Below are 18,284 nucleotides of genomic sequence, written 5' to 3'. Positions count from 1 at the left end.
GACATGTTTATTGAGAGACAAAAACAACAAACAGATGTAGAGAATTTGGAGCAAATACAGCTCACTTCTCACGCCAGGATTCCAGTTTATGCGGTAAGTCCCTCGCTGGGGCTCAGGCCCTTTGGCGAGGGACTTTGTTAAGTTTGCCAGATGAGTGACAAAAAACACAAAAAACCCGCGCTTGTAGGTTTCAGTATGACAGGGCGCGGACTGTCCGCTTCAAAGATATCGTCGGGCAGAGTCAGGTCCGGGTCCTCCTCTCACCCCATCAACTCAATACCCATACCCAACCCAACCCATATTCAACTTCTCGCCATCATCAACGGGATTTCAGGAGACATACCCAACAAATTCGATTGGATTGAAGAAAACATAAAGAACAATCACACTTTGGATTACAAAAAATGGCCGCCTTTGTGAATTGGTTAAAGAGTCCAGCTGGACGTCAATATTTTTTCAGTAAGTTTAAATTTCATTGATCTTATTCTTCTTATCAAACTGTAAACCATGATCTAACCTTTGTTGAAAAAAAAATGACCACACTAGGTACTCATTTGTAGGTCGTTACATACATATTTTTCTATCCCTTGTCACCGAAACGTGGTTCATTTGAAAAGTGGCCAAATGATGAAGCATATAACTAGGATCATCGGGATCAAACTATTCGATCATGATAAGAATTAAGCTGACTAATTGAAAGATATCTTGTTTTGTATTTAGCTGGGGACCAGTAGCAAATTGGGGTTTACCTATTGCCGCCTTTGCGGATTTATCTAAAGATCCAGAAATCATTAGTGGTTCAATGTAAGATTAGATTTGATTTTAACTTCGATCGATCATGTATTGGCATTTAAATCCCGTTTCAATTCACAGGACTACAGCTCTTGGTGCTTATTCGATTTGTTTTATGCGATTTGCTTGGAAAGTTCAACCTAGGAATTATCTTTTATTCGCTTGTGTTAGTCTAATTAGTCAATTTGTTCATGATGACGTCTTTCATCATATACTGAAGTTACAATTCAATCTGATTTTTGATTTTTTTCTGGTTTAGCATGCGGTTAATTTCAGTTTACAGTCTATACAAGGAGGAAGGTTTATAACTCATCAGATGTTAGTCATTCTCATTCTTGTTTGATTTATTGTCAGATAATAGGAAAGCTCATCATCAACTCAATTTTTTTCCCTGGTAACTCACTCTGTAGGGCAACGCAATCCAAAACAGAACCTCAGAAATCTTGAATGAATTCTGAAAATACAAATTCAAGAAAGAGAGAAAGAGTCCGACAGTTTTAATTTTACTCAAATTCAAGAACCTTTTAGATTGCTCGTCTTCTCGCCTCAATCGCAATGTGCCGTGACCAATTTATGTTTCTAACTGTCATACCATTTTGATGTTAAATATCTTTTGAATTTTTGCTAGCATCTTACCAAGAAAGCGCATGACTTGAGTATATGCGACCTTCATAATCAAAGCCAACGAAATCATCTTAGATGTTTCCTTTGCAGTGTCTTTGGCAACAGTTGACCAGATCTGGCCATGAGTGGCTCTATTACCTACCCAATCAATAGGTCTTACAGAACAGGGACAGGTATTTACGACTCCCCTTTGATATGGTCGCATTCTCAATTCACGATTGAATAATCAAGACACGATTTTATGAAGTTCCAGCATATTGATTTCTTTGAAGCCAGAATGGTGCCCTGCCTGCGTGTACCTCCATCTCAAAAGCACATCCTATATTTCACATTGAAAGGCATGTCAATTGTGAATAAAACCGGGAAAATGGGTATGAACTTGGGAAGGTAAACAAGATGAGTTGCTTTGATGGAATCCAAAGATACAATGTAACCCAGTATCAGAACTGAAGTGAAAAAAAGAAAAGTAACCGGTAAGAGCGTTGAACACCTCGTGTTGTTCTGTGAACTCTTAACCAGGTCCGACCTATTTAGTAAGAAAATCAATCGCGTAAACATAAGTCAATAAAGAATGTAAAAAAGAATAACATGAATGTAATGAGATTGATAAGAATGTCTGACCTTTGGAATATCGAAATGTTCAGATTGAGCTTCTAACCTTTCATTAAAATCAGCTACTCTATCTTTATGAGTCTTTAAAGCTTGTTTCTTAGCTTTCTCTGCTAATCTTTTCTTTTGAACTGCTTCAAATCTACGTTCTGCTAATGTTTTTTCAACTCTTGTTACATTTCCTAAACTTTCTAATTGATTAAGTGTTGGATTGTTTAAAGTTGATGTGGATGTTGATGTAGAAGTTGATGTTAATGTTGAAGTAGATGGTGGATTTAAATTATCTGATTTAAGTCGATCTTTATTCGATGATGATGATGATGATTTTTTCTTTTTTCTTTTTATTAATTTAATTCACATCGTTTGTTTTAAATCTTGAATCAGCATTTTCTTTTCTTTTTATAAATATAGAGGATGGTATATAAAGTGAATCAACTAACTTCTTTTGTGGTAGACCAATACCCTTCAACTTTAGTCCACCGCTTCCCGAGACTACTTCTGCGTAATCGTCTTGACCCATCAGCACATGAGGAGTAAGGTCTGATTTGATTCTTGAGTGAACAAATTCGATGTTGATGTTGGTGAGTTTGCTGAATTGGTTGTCAAGCTGGTCCAGCCTAACTTCAATTTCTACTGTCGGATACTGCCGTCAGGCTCCTGGCCCCTGGGAATCGGGCTCGGGGCCGGCGGTGGCGCGCAGACAATTTGGGAAGCCAAGCCGTCAAATATTTACCAACATCTTGTCTTGAATCTATCAACAATTCATTGCACATATTGGCAGACAGAATCTTTTAAAAGATTCTTGACGCCTTCAGGTAATACCGCTGCGCGAGAATTATACCCTTACATATGTACAACATCACTTCCAGTCCACAAAAGGGTGAAGAGCAATACCTGCATCTCCAGCATTTTCCTTTGATGAATATAGATTTCCTAAAAATGTTAGCTACCTTTTGGAAGTCATGGAGAGCCTTGAAGTAGAAAAGATCTGAAAAGATACTACCGAAATGATTTTGATGGTTGTGCATCAATTATATATCTCTGAAGTTGACATTTATTAATATACATCCTTGCTAGCAAATTTAGTAAAAACTCCAGAGTAAACAATGATTGCACTGACTACGTATTTCAGTTTCATAGGAAGTAAGGAATTGGATAGTAGTGAACTTCATAATCAATGGATTGACCAAAGAAACGTAAAAAATCTCTACCTCCTTTGTCCAGAACTTTTTGTAAAAGGTGATATATCATTTACATCCTGGAAGTCGGAACCAAATTCAACCCAGCTAAAGGTGAATTCATTCCTCATCAAGAACACAACTTCAAATCCAATTCCATTTATACCTTGCCTACATTATTTCATTATGCATTTCATCAATAATCGAATCCTAGAAAACCATGCTCAAACCAAATACAAATCAGAAAAGATATTAAAAAGGGGAAAAGACACTGTATATATATATGCATATGTATCATCTCTCAATATCTTAGACCCAGTCTAATCCACCTAAATAGAAAACAACGTTACCCTTCTTGATAATTACACTTGAACCGAAACACAAAGAAAAAAAAAGACGAGAGAAAACTATAATAGCTAGGATTTGAAATATCATATATGTCATTGGTAGTCTAATTTATGACCTCTTGATACGTAATCACAAATTATACATTGATGAGATATCCATTTGCGTTAAAGGTGAGATAATTCTTCCAAATGATAGGTTTGGAAAGATTTTATGTCTGTCGGTGAATACTTCGTCGTATGAACAATCGTGTCAAACTACAACTTCTTTCGTCTGAGCTTGATTTTGATTAATCTTGGTTTTCTCATTAGATTGTGATGAAGAGTTAGACGCATCGATTGGCAAATGTCGCTCTGGTGATTTATCTATGGTCACATGTTGTTCCTGTAAACCACCATGATGTACTGATGGTGATCGGGTATTTGGTAACTCCATATCAGGTTGTGATACACTTTTCAATTCACTTCGGTAATCCGCGTTTTCCACATCTCGTTCCACAAATGCATAATCATATGCACTAAAGAAAAACTTGAATCAGCAAACACATTCAAAGTCTGCCAGAAGTCCATGCATGAAAAGATTGAATACTCAACGATTCGCCCAACTCATGTTCATCGATTCCCACAATTTCAGCCTCAGGGGTAGCCCTTAAGCTCATACCGGGTGTGAATTCCATGGCAACCAAAATGATCATGGTTACTGCAAAGGTATAGCCCATGATGGCCAAGGAGCTCGCCAGTTGGTATCCTAATTGTACATAGTGATGATTGATCCATCCACCTGCAATGACCGTACTCCCATCGAACGCAGCCACTCTCGAATCGGCAAAGATAGCAGTGAGTATTGATCCCACAAATCCGCCCACAGCATGAGATGCAAAGATGTCTACAATCGATAAAAGTTGCGATTGATCAGCTACACGCTTGACAAGATACTTTTCGAGGCTCAAGAGTCTCAAGATGGAAGGAGAATGAACCGACCTAACGTATCATCACAGTCAATAAGAATCTTCAATTGGGTCGCATAATTGCATACGACTGCTGTCACAAATCCAATGGCTACACTTGCAGGCGTTCCCACAAATCCAGAAGCAGGAGTGATCCCTACCAATCCAGCAATAGCACCACTACAGAATCCTACGGGAGCTGTGAAGATGTTGCGATAATCAAGAAGAGGTTCTGTGTCAGACAGTGTTGACTATACGGGCGATAGGAAGGAAGACTTACACCACTTCCTCTCATGGAACCAATCAACAAGCAGCCACGTTAGACCTCCTACTGCAGCCGACGTATTGGTGACCATCACAGCTTGAAAGGCTCTCATGTTAGCTGCCAAGGCAGATCCACCGTTGAAGCCGAACCTAATCGGTTGTCAAATCATGTCAGGATATAACTTGATGAGGATACAAAATTGAGATGTTTAAATGTCTGAAGAACGGACCAGCCAAACCACAGCAAAGCAGTACCAAGGATGACGTGGGTGACGTTATGAGGCTTGTAGGCCAACCTCTCGGTGCCATAACCCCGTCTTTTGCCAAGCCATATGGAGTAAGCCAAAGCAGCGGTACCGGAAGACATGTGAACCGGACCACCACCAGCAAAATCAAGAGAGCCCATGATAAACGTCCAGCCTTTAGAGTTCCAGGTCCAGCACGCGATCGGATCATAGACCAAGGTCGACCAGATAAAGGTGAACACGAGAGCTGGTCCAATTCTTCCACGCTCAGCGACAGCGCCAAGGAGAATCATTGGAGTGATCTGAAGCGTCGATCAAGAGCAGGAATGAGTAAGATGAGTGAATACTTGGTAAGCCAATCAGTGAGATATAAGCGTACGGTTGCGAACATCATCTGGAAGACGGCATAAGCCAAACTCGGAACCTGAATAAGCCGCACAAAGTACGTAATTAGTCATGAGATCGATATGGGAAATGTGATTCAGACTAAAGGAAATGAACAAACACTTGTGCCTCCGATTGAAGGTTGCATATCAACATCCATGAATCCAAAGTTGGTAAGAGTGCCGATGAAGCGCGACGCATTGGGAGAAAATGCCAAAGAGTATCCCCAAAAGAACCATTGAAATGAAACAACAGCATAAACGGCCATTGATAAGAAGATCATCGAGAGTGCGTTTTTGCGTCGAAGTAAACCAGAGTAGAAGAATCCTAGGCCTGGAGTCATGATCATGACGAGGGCGGTAGAGGCCAAGACCCAAGCCAAGTCACCTGGGTTGTAAATCGTTGGAGGTGACCCATCTGGTAAAGTGGCGACGATTGAGCCAGCTGGAAAACAAAGAAATATATGCGTGGATAAGTTAAAGAACTAGGCTACCCGGGTGATTAGTGTGTTAGAGAATCAAGAAGGTTGAAGATTGCGTACATGCGTCTTTAGTGACATTTAGCATCTTGAGTGTAAGAGTAAAAAGGAGATGATGAGAATGATAAAGCTCAAGTGGAGAGTTTTACGATAATGATGTGACCAGTTAATAGTGTGAAAGTCAGAGGTGAATGAGCGAAGATAGCTTGAAACGGTCAAGAGAGACAATCTCAGAGATAAGACTTTAGATTGGTGACGGTAGTTGTGAAATAGTCTTGATTAAAACAAATTTAATGAAAAGCCAGTAGCTGAAAAAAACTGAGTGGGTCACAAGCGTGAGTCAAGGGAACTCAAGAGATAGATGAACAGAAGATTTATTTTGTTACGCCTCCAAGAGTGAGATCCAGATAAAGGTGATCAACTAAGATCAACTGATTGAGCTGTGAGAGAGTTTTTGAAGATGAGATGGTCGATGATTTGAATACAAGAAACTGATTGAGAGTGAGGCTGGGTTGTAAGTTTGGTTGAAGTTGCGTTTTGGGTTGATGCACCGAATTGCTGTTGATGAAGAGGTGAGGACTCCGAGCGATTTGCTGTTCAATGATTCAGGCGTATGACCGCATGAAAGGTTGAATATGAGAGTCGAAATCTTTATAAAGTTATCCAATTCTGAGCAGACAACAAAAGTTGATCAACTTTCTTTGACTCTTTAGAGTTAAGCAAAACGGTAGTGTATCGAAGCGGCTTGCTGAGGAGCAATTGCACTTTTTAAAAGTGGAGAACAGACCATGAGGGCTGGGGGTAAATTCACCTTTCTCGCGGTCGTGAAAAGCTGAGGCGTAAACTGGTTTCCCACAGTAGTCTATAATGAAGATGAAGTTAATTTGATCCTCTTTGAAAGCGCTCCTTGACAGCTTGAATGCTCTTTGTAATCGCCTGTAATCTCTCTTGAGCCTTACTCAGATTTTTGGAGCCTATCATTAGCTTAACGAGGCCTATCAACGCGAATACAATTTTGCCAACTCGTCATGTTTTCTATTTTCCGTGATCTGTTCTGGACTAGTCCGACCGAATCTCAAACCAGAGGCTTTATCTGGCTGTGGATGTGTACTACTACGACGCCTTCGGCTTTGGCGGCCTGGTTTTTTCTAAGTGCTTTTAAGTATATTTGCATACAACACATAAAATTTACACAATAGGGGCTCTCAAACCTGACCCGGTTTTCAAAAACCCAGTTGACCCAGTTGACTTTTTGGCAGTAACTTTGTATATAAATTTGACATTTATTGACAGCTCCCAGCCAAAAACTCAACTGGGTCAACTGGGTTTTTTGAAACCGGGTCAGGTTTGAGAGCCCCTAATGGGACTAGAGTGTTGGGGGCGGCCGGCTAGGACCCCGGAAAGCCCTATGGAACCATTCGACAAAAAGTATCAAGCGGAGGTCAAGAGTTTGGCTATCTTATCGACGAAAGAAGTATCCATCAGCAAAGCTTGGAAAGAACAGGAAAAGATTTACCAACAAAAAACACCAACATATGTATCAAATCTGTATCAAATCATAAATGACATGTCACGGAGGTAAACCCACGAAAAACAACATGTTACCAACGGGAAAGGTATCAAAACTGTCAAAATCAAGGCAAAAACTGTTGGATGTTAACCTACAAAATTGTTATCAAAGGCCTGCAAAAGCCAGACTTTGAGGGACCAATCAATTGATTTTTTGTGATTATTTTGTTGGATGGTCACATGGGAGCTTTTCAGGGTCCTGGCTGGCTGCCCTCCTGGTGAAGCATATATGCTCTGCCTTCTTGCCTCCCTCCGCAACAATTCACCTGCAGTGTTTTTGACTGCAATAGCGCACATTGTTGCACACCAATATCAACTCACTGACTTAGTTTGTAATTGCATACTTAGGCCCCGTTTGGGAGCGGTTATTTTACCGCGGTATTTTCGTAATTGCATCAATACCACAGTGGTATGATCTTACCACGTTTGGTACCTTATTTTGCTGCAGTATTGTACCACAGTATTTAGACAATAATCTGACAATACTGTGGTATTGCAATAATTGACAAAAAGCTGTTTATGAAAAATAAATCCGCACGGTGAAAGGGGACTTCGTCAAATTTGATCTCTTCCCCTTCCCTTTGTAATTCATCGGCTCCTTCCATCCGTTCGATTACAAAACTCACTATCAACCCATCTTCAACACCTTCACACTTCAAGATGAAGACAACCACGAGTTCAATATTAGTTTGTCAATCGACCTCATCGCACTGTACCTTTATCACTTCTTCCTTCAATCCACCGTTCCCTCAATCAATCTCGTCGCTTCTCAAATTCTGTCACTCGCTTTGATAACCTTGTTTCTCCTTCAATCAATCTCATGAATATCAAAGGATATGTATCTTTTCAAATTCGCTAACAATATGAAAAAGATGATCAAGATGATTCCTTGACGAGAGAAAAGTTCCAGTTGATTGGTGATGAGGTTCACAACTTTTGATGAGTTACGATGACCGAGCAAGTGAATTAATGATGAAAGATTGTTAAGTCTGTTTGAGTGTGGATCGAGAACAAACGATGTCAGAGGTTTTGTGGGTATACATACATACATACCACAGTCAGGAGAAAATCAGCGCGAGTGGTGTTGAATTGCCAAACGATTATGACCAAAAACAGAGATTATAACTGTACCACACTACAAGTGCGGGTTTTCATCTCTACTGCATTATTGGGGCCAAAAATGCAGTACACTTTTGCAGTACATTACACTTTGTCACCGCTCCCAAACGGGGCCTTAGTGTGCCTGCCTCATTTGCACCCTGTCCTTGCATTTGAATGAAATGATGTATTCCATGAATTCTACATTGTGCACAACACTTTTGGCCCATTGTCCATGTTGCACAATTGTGATCCCCTAGCCCTCCACCCATCTGCATTGATACCTGCTGACCCCATTGTCACACCATCCATTTGCAATTCATTGAATGTAGTATGCTGCAACGGACCCCAGTGCTACCAACTGTCTACCAATTGTCCAAGGGTCAGCACCCTGCCCTTGGAAATTGCAATGTCTTTGCATGCCTTCCAGTGCCACCTCACAGGCCCTGCTGTTAAACCCATCACTTTGCCTACAGCACTGACCATGTTGCCTCTATAGAGCAAAGAATCATCAGTGTAATGACCATCAAAGAAACTATTTGAAATCATTAGACTACCAAAAGTTGACAGAGTAGTGATAGTCACAATGGTGGTTCCAGTAGGTGGATCTGATGTTGACATTGTTAGTAACAAGTTTCTCATAATTGTTTAATTGCAAATTGATTTTAAATCTGAGGAAGAATGAAAGTCATCTTCTGAGGCAGAAGATATTGATTGAGATGGAGAAGCTAATGCTATTGGCAGATCTGTAGGTACGGTTAACAAGTTTCTCATAATTGTTTAATTGCAAATTGATTTTAAATCTGAGGAAGAATGAAAGTCATCTTCTGAGGCAGAAGATATTGATTGAGATGGAGAAGCTAATGCTATTGGCAGATCTGCAGGTACGGTTGGTTCTTCCTCATTTATAAATTAAGAAAACATATTTTCAGATTAGTTTGTCAGTCAACTACCATGTAACTAAACAAGCAGTGCCTATTATAAGCACTGTTCTCCCAGTTCTAAGGTATGCAGACCTTACTCATACTAACCTAAATGTTTGGAGAAATTTTTTAAAGGTGAGTTTTAAGACTTGTGACTAATGATCTGAGGTATTTTCTCTTTCTGACAGATAAATTTGAATTACTAATGGCTAAACTAAACAATCAGTGCCTATTATAAGCACTCTTCTCCAAAGTTGGGCCAGTGCATTATGAGCAAGCAACATTGAGCAACGCCAAGCAACAGGAAAAAGTCCGCAAAGCCACACAACCCACCTGATCAGACCATTGAGCAGAGTTTTTCTTGATGGGGTGTAAAGTTTTACCCTGTTGTGTTGTGGTTGTAACTCCATTGGGAGCAACACAGCCCCGCAACAGGTGGTCAACAAAGCTATTGTCAGCCCTGAGTACACATATATGTACCCAAAACTAACTTGTAATATTAATAACATTATGTATAAAATTAATTACATGTTACATACTGAGCTTAAACTGTATTTAACATGTAACAAAATGTACCAACATACTTATGACATATACATGTACACTTAAACCAACATGTAAAATGTAATAAAACATCAATTACACCTCATAACTCACACCACAGGAATTAATTAGTTCAAAACCCGATTGAACCAAATTTTGGTGTCCGGGTTTGAAATTTCCTTGAATCGTGAATATCGTTTAAAATCCGTTTGCCATAGGTTTGCCAATTACCCTCAAGCGGTACTCTGTTGACCCCGCATATGTATGTACAGCTACAACATACAACAACCCCCCCTTTTCCAACCATTGAGCCATCTTTCCTTTGTCATGCATCCTCAGTCTTGATGCTCTGCACATTGGTGAATCTGTGGTGACTGTTGTTGAAAGGTGTTGTTGTTGTATGATGTAGCTGTACATACACGGGGAGAGCAGAGTACCGCTCGAGGGAAATTGGCAAACGTATTGAAAACAAATTGTGAACGAAATTCATGATTCGAGGAAATTTCAAACCCAGACACCAAAGTTTGGTTCAATCGGGGTTCAAACTAATTAATTCCTGTGGTGTGACAATGACAGTCTTGAGGCTGATTAAGCTAAAATCTAAAAGAGATCAATGATAAACCTAGAGTTGGTTTAGCAACCCTTTCAGAATTACATCGGTACATAAATACTTCTCTCTGTGGTTGTTAGCTTTAATAAAAAATTCTCAAGCATGAACAGGTAGAAGCTGGCTTCTCATGTTGCAATGTGAATCTCTGTGTTACCTTCATCATGGGTCAGTTAGTGACAGACAAGAGTGACTTTCCAAATTTTTCAAAGAAGTTCATCTTAATTCATGATGTAGCTACTGAACTTGGAAAGTTGGTTAGTTTGTGAACACATCATAACCAATTTGAGATTTCTTGGCATCTGGCTCCCAAGTAGTAACTGCGCAAAATTGTAGAGTAGCTCATGAAACACTGAAATTCAGTTGGTTTATCAGACTCAGGCAGATAGCTGGCGCCGGTGACACATTGTAAAAAAGCCCACAGGTACAAAGGTGCGTCATCTCATACTCAGTCAACATTTAGAAAGCATTCATTGGGATCCAATTAGTGTCTTCAATAGGCAACAAGAAATTTGATCACACGCTCTGATCTGAGACACACCATTGCGGACAAGAGCCACAAACAACTTTCACTCAATGTCAAAATCAAGTCTTGTTGATAGGACACTCATAGGCGTAAAGTATTCAAAAACTGATGCACACAGCAAAAAGATGAGATTATAAAGAGCTTAAGGTAGAATTGTCCGTTTCTCTCCCTGAAGCGGATTAAGATCAGACAAGGTCTTACTGAGAGAAGGCACTGGTTGATCGAAAGAAAGGACAATCTGTAAAGGAGATTGTAACACAACAAAAGCTTCGAGTTTGATTAATCAAAGGAGAACCCAATCATCTAAAACAATAACCAACACCTGAAGCGGATTAAGATCAGACAAGGTCTTACTGAGGGAAGACACTGGTTGAACAAAAGAAAGGACAATCTGTAAAGGAGATTGTAACACATTGAAAGCTTTGAGTTTGATAGGGAGAAAAGAACAACATGAAGAAAGAGAGCTGTTCTATATAGATGAACCTAACAGACTCAATAAGGTGTCATGAAGTGAGAAGAGAAACATATCCAAATGCGCATCTGAACAGGACGCGTCCTATACGCGTAATGCGCCTAAGTGATCACTTTGTGATCCTGATTATTATTTTGAGAGAAAGGCAAGTAGAACACTTGGTTATGCGCGCAGTTCCTCAAGGAAATTCTTTTGACATTACTATAGAGATGCATTAACCCATACCGAGTGATAAACAAGACATGGTTTCAAATAATCCGTATGAGGGTATATATATTTTTATCCATATAAGAAGCCAAGTATCCCAAAAGTGAAAAAATGTCAACCAACGAGCCAAAAAATATAAGAACCTAAAAATGGGAGATGCAAAATAAGAAGGAACGTCAGTGATCTGACATGAAGATGATATGAATTTAACGAGGAAAAGAAAAACAAGCAAGTATTGACATACCTTCTCATTACAAAAAAAGTGACTCTCCATTACAAATAACATTAATCAAAACCCATACAATAAAATAGATACCACATCACTGAATCCATACAAGAAAGGAAGTATCCCAAACATTAAAAAACCGCCGACCAACAAGCCCAAAAATATAAGAACCTAATAACAGGGCACGTAAAAGAAGAAGGAACGTCAGGGAACTGACTTGAAGATGATATAAAGTTCAAGATCAAAAGAAAAACAACGAAATAATAACATACCTTCAGAGTATGAAATTTAGAATGTCCATTCCAAATAACATTAATCAAAACCCATACAATAAACTAGAAACTGTATCACTAAATCCATACAATAAACCAAACATCCCAAATATATAAGAACCTAATAACAGGGGACGTAAAAGAAGAAGGAATGTCAGTGACCTGACATGAAGATATATGAAATTCAAGTCAAAAGAAAAAAACAAGAAAATAATAACATACCTTTCGATTGCAAAAAATTAGACTGCCCATTCCAAATAATATCCATCAAAACCCATATGATAAGCCAGAAACCACAATTGAATGATGAACTGAGAAGGTTCAAGGTGTCAGCTTTGTAAACAAGCTGTACACACTGATCGAGAGAAGTTAGACAATACCTGAGAAGGTTCAAGGTGTCAGCTTTGTAAACAAGCTGTACACACTGATCGAGAGAAGTTAGACAATCTGAGTGAAGAAGAAGATTGTCGAATAAAAGTATTTATGAGTTCGATTTCCATAATCAACAAATACAATATAGCAACTTACACCTGAGAAGGTTCAAGGTGTCAGCTTTGTAAACAAGCTGTACACACTGATCGAGAGAAGTTAGACAATCTGAGTGAAGAAGAAGATTGTCGAATAAAAGTATTTATGAGTTCGATGAGAGAAAAAGAATTACAATGAAGAATGAAAAGTAACTCTTTATATGAACTCAAAAATACAATGACGTCAGGCAATCACATAATCAGAATGAAGTAAGCAAAGAATCTTATAAGCGCATGATCAAATAGACGCGTTGTGATTTTCAATCTCAATTACCACATCACTAAAAAACTCCTGCTCCAAAACCTTTTCTATACAATCCAATCTCTCACTAGGATCCTTCTTCAATAATAAACAAACAAGTGAACAGAACTGAGGAGAAACAGATGATGAAAACTCGACGTCCGCATTTCTAATTTGATCATCTAGTCCGTCTACAGTGTCTGTCAGAATACAAAGGATTTATTAGCTACTGCAAGACTTGAATGATGAAGAAGAGTTTGAGGAATCAATAACATACCTGACATAAAAGGTTGTTTGTTCATCACCATCTCGTATAAAATAATTCCAAGACCCCACCAATCAATCGCTGTTGTATAAAATCCTCCATTGATGATTTCCGGTGCTTGTGCATAAGGTGTTCCACAGTGACCAGTAGCTAATCCAGACTGAGTTCTTGTAGCAAGTCCAAAGTCCGCCAGTTTGATTCGGTTATCAGAAGTGAGAAGTACATTGTCAGGTTTGAGATCGCGATGAATAATGTTGTTTTGATGAAGGTATCCAATGGCTCTAGCTAAATCCATAATATAAATCTTGGCATCTTTTTCTGAAATAGGAATTTTTTGTCTAAGATCTCCACCAGCTGCTAATTCAAGAATAAGATGATAATGTAAATCTGTACGATAATGTTCATAAAATCTAATGATTGAAGGATGATGGAGATCTTGAAGTAAATTAATCTCATTCATAATTATTTCATCTTGAAGACCGTATGTTTTGTGAACACGTAACATGACTTTGATAGCATAAAGATCTTGATCTTGCTTGGATTCAGCCTTGTAAACCAAAGCAAACCCCCCAGAACCAAGTAAGTTTAAAATGACATAGTTTTCAGTGACTAGAGTTCCAGCGTTTGAAGACGTGTCTTGAAGATCTTGATAAGCGGTATATGATACTGATGGAGGGGTATTATAGACGTCAAAACTAACACAAGAATCAATACTCATGATGTACGGAGATGGTGTTGAGTAGATAAGACTATGTGATAGAGAGAAAAGGTGATTGGATCGGAATAATTGAGGGAAAGGAGTTGTAGAGGGATATAGGGAACGCAAATGGTGACTGGACGATATCAAGAAGTTGTGGTCACAGGAATTGCTGATCCTTCAGGCGGATCAGCTTGAAAATACAGTCAGAAATGCGCGAAGTACACATTTGCTAAATGTACAAAATGTACAAGCATTATTGATCATAGACGCGTTTCTATTTTACTCAGTTAATGTTTAATGCGACCCGGGAGGCGTTACCGTCAGTTCTTTGTCAATTTAAATTCCCTAGAAATGCTGATAGAGATATGAATGCTTCCCTATGGGTTCGGCATCTTGTTTTCTTTCTGAACACGCATCAAAGACATGCCCATTTGATGCCCTAGCGCCACATCAGACATGATGTTGATTGGTGCTTTCAATGATGAACACCTAAATGAGCTGGCATGATTTGTGGTCGCGTTTGGGATCACCGAAGCGGCTTGGCACATCGCACCCATACTGGACAAAAACCTATCCTTGCAATGCATTCGGATCTGCGTTCAAAGCCCTTCTTCATTTCTATAAAACCTCCCCACAATGATTGTGACATCTTTCCTGAGGGGTATCAAATGTTTACGAAAGTACATATTTTTCTCGAAAACCAATCACCAGCCTTTCTGTGGCCAATAAATGTCACCTTCACAGGACATTATTTGAAACAAGAATAGCTAGACAGGTTGTCATGGTACGTCCCCATTGTTGATATTTGACAAAGAAACTATCCACGTCAAAAATCCATGCTCTTCAATTATCTCTTCGGGACGTGAGGTGGATGCGCTCCATGGAACACAAACCTCCGGCGTCTGATTTGACTCAGCCATCAATCAATGAGTTCAGCACTCCCTTGAGGTCCAGCTTTCTGCGGTCTCAAGATTGCGTTATCAATGAATACCTTGATTCAGTTTGCTTTGCGCACGTGACATAAAATATCCAATCAACTCTGTATTATCCCCTTCAGATTAGCAACCTCGTAGCTCTCTTGAATCATCAAAGTCTCGGATCACTGGTTCAATTCACTGAGATTTCAGACATGGTATGCATACATGCAAAGCAGATGCACGTATTCTCATTTTAGTCAAGATCCGCCTAATCTCTAATGCTCTGGAACCTATATCATTGCCATGAAAGCAACAAATATACATCCAGATTATCAGTTAAAACCACAACCATAGAAAATCGATGATGATTCATCTTGCAGATACAACTGATACAAGATATTCTTTGGTAACGACTACTACTCACTAAGCCTTGATTATTAAATGTGATAGAGTGGGAGAACAACAACAGAAAAGCCAATTTGAAAAAGCCAAAAGAAGCTGATGGATAGCGAGTCTTTCTTTGAACACCACACTTATTCAACTTTTTTAAGGCTGATAGAAGATGTTATCATAAAACATCATCTGATTAGCATATACGAAGACAAATGTTTGCACAGCGCTTCCATAGTCCGTAAAAGCCTCCATCAATGACGTGTCCGGAGATACGCTGAGTCCAGAGCACTACTCCACCCATAAGAATCATGATTGTAAAGTCTTGATGCGGGGGCATAGAATGTTTACAAGAGTGAATTGTTCAGCAAAATTTAATTGGCAGCCTGACTTGGGCTGGTGAAGGATACCTTCACAAAGTATGATCCAAAAATTACGTAATATTAAGAAGGGGGCTGTATCTGCAGGTCTCGATAAAAATCTTTTGTTAGACCTGTTTGCGCCAAAACCTCGTGCTTCTTGATCATCACCTTTGAATCTTAACCTTGATGTCCTCGATGAACTATGGTGCTTTGGGGTCTGATCCGACTGAGCTCTTGGTCAAGTATTTTTACAAGCCGTTCAGGCTCAGGTTTATGCTGGTTCAAGGTCCAAGTCATTTTGAATTTCAGCGTTCTTGGTTCAGTTCTCAGCGCGCGTGAAGTTTATACTTATATCACTGTCTTGTTGTGTTTCCTATCACTTTCAGATCATCAAATCTGATCAAACTTGCCGTACCTGTTCAGTTCAGTAAGACTTTGGACATGTCACGGGGTCTGTAAAGCAAAGGCACGCTTATGCATCTCACGCTGAGTCAAGATCTGAATGATGTCTGATGTTCCAGAGTCAAAATCAGACTACCAACACGAAAGCAACAAAGGAGATTCGCCATTATTTCCAATTAGTGTTTTCAAAAACGAGTTTTATCGCACAAATTAATGCCCTATCCTCACACCAAGAAACAAGATAAAAACATGTATTCAAAAGCCCTGGTAATGCCGACTCTCCAAGAAGTCAAAAAAACAAATGCAAGGAAAAATCCCAAACGGCAAGCAAATTTCAAAAAGGTTGTAGCAGAAATTCGAAATGAAGCTGATTGTCATCAAAGTCACTTTGAAGTCCAGATGTCAAAGCCACTCTTGAGAGAAAATTCTCTCTTCATAGTCTCCCGCCAATTACCGACGTTGTGGTCTTATATCGGTTTGATAGGGCCTTGATGACACGATAACGCTGCCTCACAGGTTTTCTCCATCAGATCAAGGAATTCTAGACAACCTTGATGGGCTTGATTTTTGTTCGATATCAAGGTTTTCTCGACTTGTATTTGCCAATTCAGCTGATACAATTTGAGTGCCTCGTTGTTCAAAGGGCTGGCTTCCAAGAGGCGAATCGTGCTTGAATCATTGGTCTGCACCATCTTTGATCGATATTGCAGCATATCTTCAAGTACAGTGGTGGCTGTATACCCAGCTACATAAATGATAGATGAGAAAGTGACGATCTCGAATCTCTAGTCCATGAACACAGCTAGCGTCTAGTACTTCTAGAACAAGCTTTAGATTCTTGTTCTCAATGCTTTGATTCTGGTGTAAACAAAGCTAAAGAATTGAAGACTGCTTGAAAAAATCCAGATGTTTTGAAAACCCTATGTAATTGAAACGGGTCTCGAGATCTTGAGTCCATCTGATAAGCCTATCGATCCCTGCAAGCGTCCACTTCTTGTGGGAGTCAGCTGGGATTAATGTCGCAAAAGTATCGTATCAGCATGATGTGAAATATCTGATCGAGAAATAGTTGGGGTGATCGGACCGATGTCGTTTTTCGTTCAAGTTCGAGTTCAAAAACCAGTACGATGGACGAGAGACGAGGGTGGAGGACAAACCTCAAAACCCAAAACACAAACCTGTATCGTCTATGGTGTACGTGTAGACTCATACTGACATATAAACATGACATCGGTAAAACATGTAATTTTTCCATGTCATGTTTGGTTGAAATTCATCCCCAAGCCAAATACCGTACGACACGACTCATACTGACACACATTGACATGGATTTTTGATTTACAAATCCCGTGTCGTAACATGAGTCATCTTGTACATCGTACCGTCCGGGAAGTGTCATACTGACACAACATGACACCAAATGTAAATTTCTCCAGAATATTGCGTTCGGATTGGACTATCCAATAATTGAACTTCATCAATTTCATTCAACTTTTCCACTTCACCCCACAGCCTCTTGACAACGTCCTTTTATCTCCTTCAACTCCTCATTTCCATTTCTCAGTGGTCTATTTTTTAATTTCATTGCAGATTTTTATTATACTTTCCTCTGATGTGACAGATGATTTGCCTACTTTATAATGGCTATGGGTGGTGTTGAGATTGAGTGATGACTACAACATTAAGATTGAATGTCCAATCCAATCATTCTCAATTGTTATATGATGTCAATATACACTTTACCAAATGGCAAAATAGTCAACAACAGATCATTATGGTTTATGTCAAGCTTTTTGATTGACTGTTTGGTAAAGCTTTCAACCAACTCTAGCTTTTTGGATCTGCCCCTTAAAAAACCAGTGGATCAAAAAAGTGTTTTTGTGTAACACTTTTTGGCAAGAGTTCCAAAAGGGCCCTTATCTAGGGCCCCATCTTCTTTTGCAAAGGCAATTATAAATTAGAACAAGTGCAAAGTGAATTACAAGTTAGAACTAGGGAAATAAATCAAGAAACAATTTGAGGAGAGAAACAATAATAAACATCTAAAAATGACGCAGACTTCTTGTTCATGTTCTATACTTCTCCTTATCACTGATCCACAGAAAAATCTCATCAGTTAAAGATTCCTTATAGTCAGATAGCCACCCACTTTCAGTGTCCATCCCACACTTG

At 39.3% G+C, this 18,284-nt stretch overlaps 3 protein-coding genes across 3 annotated transcripts; 1 reads left to right on the top strand and 2 right to left on the bottom strand.

The window, feature by feature from the left end:
• Positions 1-404: 404 nt before the first annotated feature.
• On the top strand, positions 405-1,448 carry MELLADRAFT_104974 (uncharacterized protein; the record flags this gene model as incomplete). The annotated part of the gene is made up of 6 exons (XM_007408135.1): positions 405-459; positions 547-556; positions 721-804; positions 874-958; positions 1,052-1,110; positions 1,421-1,448. The coding sequence occupies 6 exons, from the start codon at positions 405-407 to the stop codon at positions 1,446-1,448; spliced, it is 321 nt and encodes a 106-aa protein (XP_007408197.1).
• A 479-nt stretch (positions 1,449-1,927) lies between these two features.
• Positions 1,928-2,545, bottom strand: MELLADRAFT_84737 (uncharacterized protein; the record flags this gene model as incomplete). The annotated part of the gene is made up of 3 exons (XM_007408063.1): positions 1,928-1,942; positions 2,038-2,362; positions 2,466-2,545. The coding sequence occupies 3 exons, from the start codon at positions 2,543-2,545 to the stop codon at positions 1,928-1,930; spliced, it is 420 nt and encodes a 139-aa protein (XP_007408125.1).
• An 822-nt stretch (positions 2,546-3,367) lies between these two features.
• MELLADRAFT_42854 (uncharacterized protein) lies at positions 3,368-6,255 on the bottom strand (the record flags this gene model as incomplete). The annotated part of the gene is made up of 8 exons (XM_007408062.1): positions 3,368-4,065; positions 4,142-4,433; positions 4,529-4,693; positions 4,775-4,908; positions 4,989-5,305; positions 5,383-5,427; positions 5,509-5,831; positions 5,929-6,255. 8 exons carry the CDS (start codon positions 5,951-5,953, stop codon positions 3,801-3,803), a joined length of 1,566 nt encoding a protein of 521 aa, XP_007408124.1.
• Positions 6,256-18,284: the final 12,029 nt, after the last annotated feature.

The sequence above is a fragment of the Melampsora larici-populina genome (assembly GCF_000204055.1).
Source record: "Melampsora larici-populina 98AG31 unplaced genomic scaffold MELLAscaffold_11, whole genome shotgun sequence".
NCBI lineage: Eukaryota > Fungi > Basidiomycota > Pucciniomycetes > Pucciniales > Melampsoraceae > Melampsora > Melampsora laricis-populina.
This window is presented reverse-complemented; position numbering and strand designations above follow the sequence as displayed.